General features: G+C 67.0%; 1 protein-coding gene across 1 annotated transcript in view; it reads left to right on the top strand.

The window, feature by feature from the left end:
- Positions 1-3,812, top strand: part of CPT1B (carnitine palmitoyltransferase 1B) — a 76,881-nt gene that overhangs the window by 5,430 nt on the left and 67,639 nt on the right. Inside the window, exons 11-15 of the mRNA XM_014961950.1 lie at positions 259-364; positions 831-947; positions 1,610-1,774; positions 2,432-2,566; positions 3,343-3,495. Coding sequence (XP_014817436.1) covers positions 259-364; positions 831-947; positions 1,610-1,774; positions 2,432-2,566; positions 3,343-3,495 — 676 coding nt within the window. The remainder of the gene's footprint in view (positions 1-258; positions 365-830; positions 948-1,609; positions 1,775-2,431; positions 2,567-3,342; positions 3,496-3,812) is intronic.

Below are 3,812 nucleotides of genomic sequence, written 5' to 3'. Positions count from 1 at the left end.
CCGAGGCTCGCGCCCGCTTCTTCAGCCACGGGAAGAACAAGGCGTCGCTGGACGCCATCGAGCGGGCGGCCTTCTTCCTCACGCTGGACGAGGAAGAGCACGGCTACGTCCCGGGCAAGGAGGGCTGCATGGACGCCTACGCCAAGTCCCTGCTGCACGGCCAGTGCTACGACCGGTGGGCACCCCCCAGACCCCCACCCCCAGCCTTTCCCCCTGCCCCCCAGCGCCCACCCTGCTCTCACCACCCCCTCCCCACAGCTGGTTCGACAAGTCCTTCACCCTGGTGGTCTACAAGAACGGGAAGCTGGGGGCCAACGCCGAGCACTCCTGGGCCGACGCGCCCATCATCGGGCACCTCTGGGAGGTAACGGAGGGGCAGGGGGGGCACCTCCAGGCTGGGCACCCCCATGGGGCACCCCGGGGCTGAGGAACCCCAATGGGCACCCCTGGTTGGGCATCTCTGTTGGGGACCCCCCAGTTGTGCACCCCCAGTTGAGGACACCTATGGGGCACCCTGGGACTCAGGACCCCAATGGGGCACCTCAGCTGGGCCACCCTCCTTGGGCACTCCTCTTGGGCACCCCCCAATCGTGCACTCCCAGTTGAGGACGCCTATGGGGCACCCTGGGGCTGGGGACCCCCATGGGGCATCCCAGCTGGGCACCCCCAATTGGAGACCCCTGTGGGACACCCCGGGGCTGGGAACCCCCATGGGGTGGGTGTGTGGGGCCATGTTGGGGGGGGAGTGGGGGGGTAAAGGGTGATGTTGGGAGGCTCGGGGGGCTGGGGGGCCAGTGCCCCACACTCAGGGGCACCTCTCCCCCCCCCAGTTCATGCTGGCGACAGACAAATTCCAGCTGGGCTACACCGAGGGGGGGCACTGCCTGGGCGAGCCCGACACCCTGCTGGCCCCCCCACAGCGTCTCCAGTGGGACATCCCCCAGGAGGTGGGTCTGACCCCCAAGTACTCCCCGCTCCGGGCCCTGCAGGCAGGATCTTGGGGTCCCCCTCTGCACCCCATGGCAGTGGGGTGGGCTCTGTGCACCCCACCACCCCCTGCACCCCACAGCATCGGGGGGGCTCTCTGAACCCCGGCCACCCCCTGTGCCCCCCACCAGCCTCCTCCACCCCATGGCAGCAGAGTGGGCTCTCTGCCCCTCACCAGCCCCTGCACCCCACAGCAGCGGGGTGGGCTCTGTGCCCCCACCAGCCCCACACACACCCCATGGAAGTGGGGTGGGCTCTGTGGCACTACACAAGCTCCCCCCGCCATCGAGGTGGGCTCTCTGAGCCCTGGCCACCCCCTGCGCCCCACAGCATCGAGGTGGGCTCTCTGCCCCCCACCAGCCCCTCGCACCCCACGGCATCGAGGTGGGCTCTCTGCCCCCCACCAGCCCCCCACAGCATCGAGGTGGGCTCTCTGCCCCCCACCAGCCTCTCGCACCCTACAGCATCGAGGTGGGCTCTCTGCCCCCCACACCCCACGGCATCGATGCACCAGGATCCTGTCACCCTGCGGTGTCCCGGTTCCCCCGGCATCCCCCCACCCCGGGCAATGGGGGGGTCTGTTGTGGTGCCCCCCACCCGCCACGGCTGTGTCCCCCCGCAGTGCCGCGCCGCCATCGAGAGCTCCTACCGCCTGGCCAAGGCTCTGGCCGACGACGTGGACTTCTGCTGCTTCCAGTTCAACCAGTTTGGGAAGGGGCTGATCAAGAAGTGCCGCACCAGCCCCGACGCCTTCATCCAGATCTCCCTGCAGCTCGCACACTTCCGCGTGAGCCGCGCCCGCCGGAGGGGACGGGGACAGGATGGGGACATGGGGATGGGGACGTAGGGATGGGGACATGGGGATGGGGACAGGGTCATAGGGATAGAGGTGGGGACCTGGGGACGGAGACCTGGGGATGGGGACGTAGGGATGGGGACATGGAGATGGGGGCAAGGATGGGGATGGGGACAGGGATGGGGACTTGGGGATGGACATGGGGACAGGAACATGGTGATGCAGACGGGGATGGAAATGGGATGGGGACAGAGACAGGAACAGGGATGCAGATGGGGACATGGGGATGGGGACGCAAAGAGGGATATGGATCATAATTTTCTTGCTGATGGGGACGTGGGGATGGGGACAGGGACAGGAATGTGGATGGGGACCTGAGGATGAGGGGACAGGGATGGGGATGGGAACATGGGGACAAGGATAGGGATGGAGACGGGGACAAGGATGAAGTTGGGGATGGGGACATGGGGATGAGGACAAGGAGACGGGGACATGGGGACAGGGACATGGAGATGGGGATAGAGACAGGGATGGGGACATGGGGATGGGGTTGGGTAGATGGGGATGAGGATGAGGATGGGGTTGGGTAGATGGGGACAGGGACAGCATCCCCCGGTGACGCCCTGGTCTCACCCGGTCCCTCCGCAGGACAAGGGCTGCTTCTGCCTCACCTACGAGGCCTCCATGACGCGGCTCTTCCGTGAGGGCCGGACGGAGACGGTGAGGTCCTGCACCTCCGAGGCCACCGCCTTCGTGCGCAGCATGATGGACCCCCACCAGACCGTGAGTCCCCTCCCCACACCTCCCCCCAGCCCTCGGGTCCCTCCTGCTGTCCCCAGCCCGGTCGGGGCTGTCCCCACAGCCCCTCTCTCTGGTGGCCCCATCCCCTGGGAGGTCCCCATCCCACAGGGACATCCCCGTCCCTCATAGAGGGTAGGACCCTCTCCCTCATGCTGCTTCCCATCTCCTGGGGAGGTCCCTGTGTCTGGCAGATGTCTGTCCCCGTTCCTTCCAAATGTTCCTGTCCCTGGAGAAAGTCCCCATCCCTCAGGGAGGTCCCCATCCCTCAGGGAGGTCCCCAACTCTGGGAGAGATCCCTTTCCCTGGGAGAGTTCCCTGTCCTTCAGGGGCGTCCCTGTCCCTGTGGAGTCCCCATCCCTTGGAGACATCCCTGTCCCTGAGAGAGATCCCCATCCCTCAGGGACATCCCTTTTCCTGGGAGAGGTCTGCATGCCTTGGGGACATCCCTGTCCCTGTGGAGTCCCCATTCCTTGGAGACATCCCTGTCCCTGTGGAGTCCCCGTTCCTTGGAGACATCCCTGTCCCTGTGAAGGTCCCCATCCTTGAGGAGATCCATGTCCCTGGGAGAGGTGCCCATCCCTGGGGGACATCCCTGTGGAGCCCCCCATCGCTCCAGACCATCTCCCCCAGGGCTTTGCGGCCGTTGTGTCCCCAGGGCAGGATGGGGGAGGTCCCACCCCAGGCAGAGCACCGAGGGGAGAGGGGGGGTGTCAGGTTTTGGGGTGCTGGTCCCCCCCTGATCCCGTCCGTCCCCGCAGCGCGTGGAGCGGCAGCGTCTGTTCAAGCTGGCGGCGGAGAAGCACCAGCAGATGTACCGCATGGCCATGACGGGCGCCGGCATCGACCGCCACCTCTTCTGCCTCTACGTGGTGTCCCGCTACCTGGGGGTGCAGTCCCCCTTCCTGGCACAGGTCAGGGACGGGGGAGATGACGGGGGGGGACGGGGACACGCGTGTGGCACGTGGGACACAGCACGGGCAGAGGGGAGCAGGGGCTGGGGGCTGTGGCCATGGGTGGTGGTGGGGCGTGTTGGGGTGCAGGGGGGTCATAGTGGGGTGCAGGAGGGTGCAGAAGGGTGCAGGGAGGAAGAAATGGGGTGCAGGGTGGCAGCAGTAGGGTGCGGGGGGGCACAGTGGGGTGCAGAAGGGTGCAGGGGGTGGAAATGGGGTGAAGGAGGGGCACAGGAGGGTGCAGGGGGGAGAAATGGGGTGCAGGGTGGCAGCAGTAG

This window comes from Calidris pugnax, unplaced genomic scaffold (genome assembly GCF_001431845.1).
Source record: "Calidris pugnax isolate Ruff unplaced genomic scaffold, ASM143184v1 scaffold459, whole genome shotgun sequence".
NCBI lineage: Eukaryota > Metazoa > Chordata > Aves > Charadriiformes > Scolopacidae > Calidris > Calidris pugnax.
Note: the sequence above shows the minus strand (reverse complement) of the source record. Positions and strands in the feature narration are given on the sequence as shown.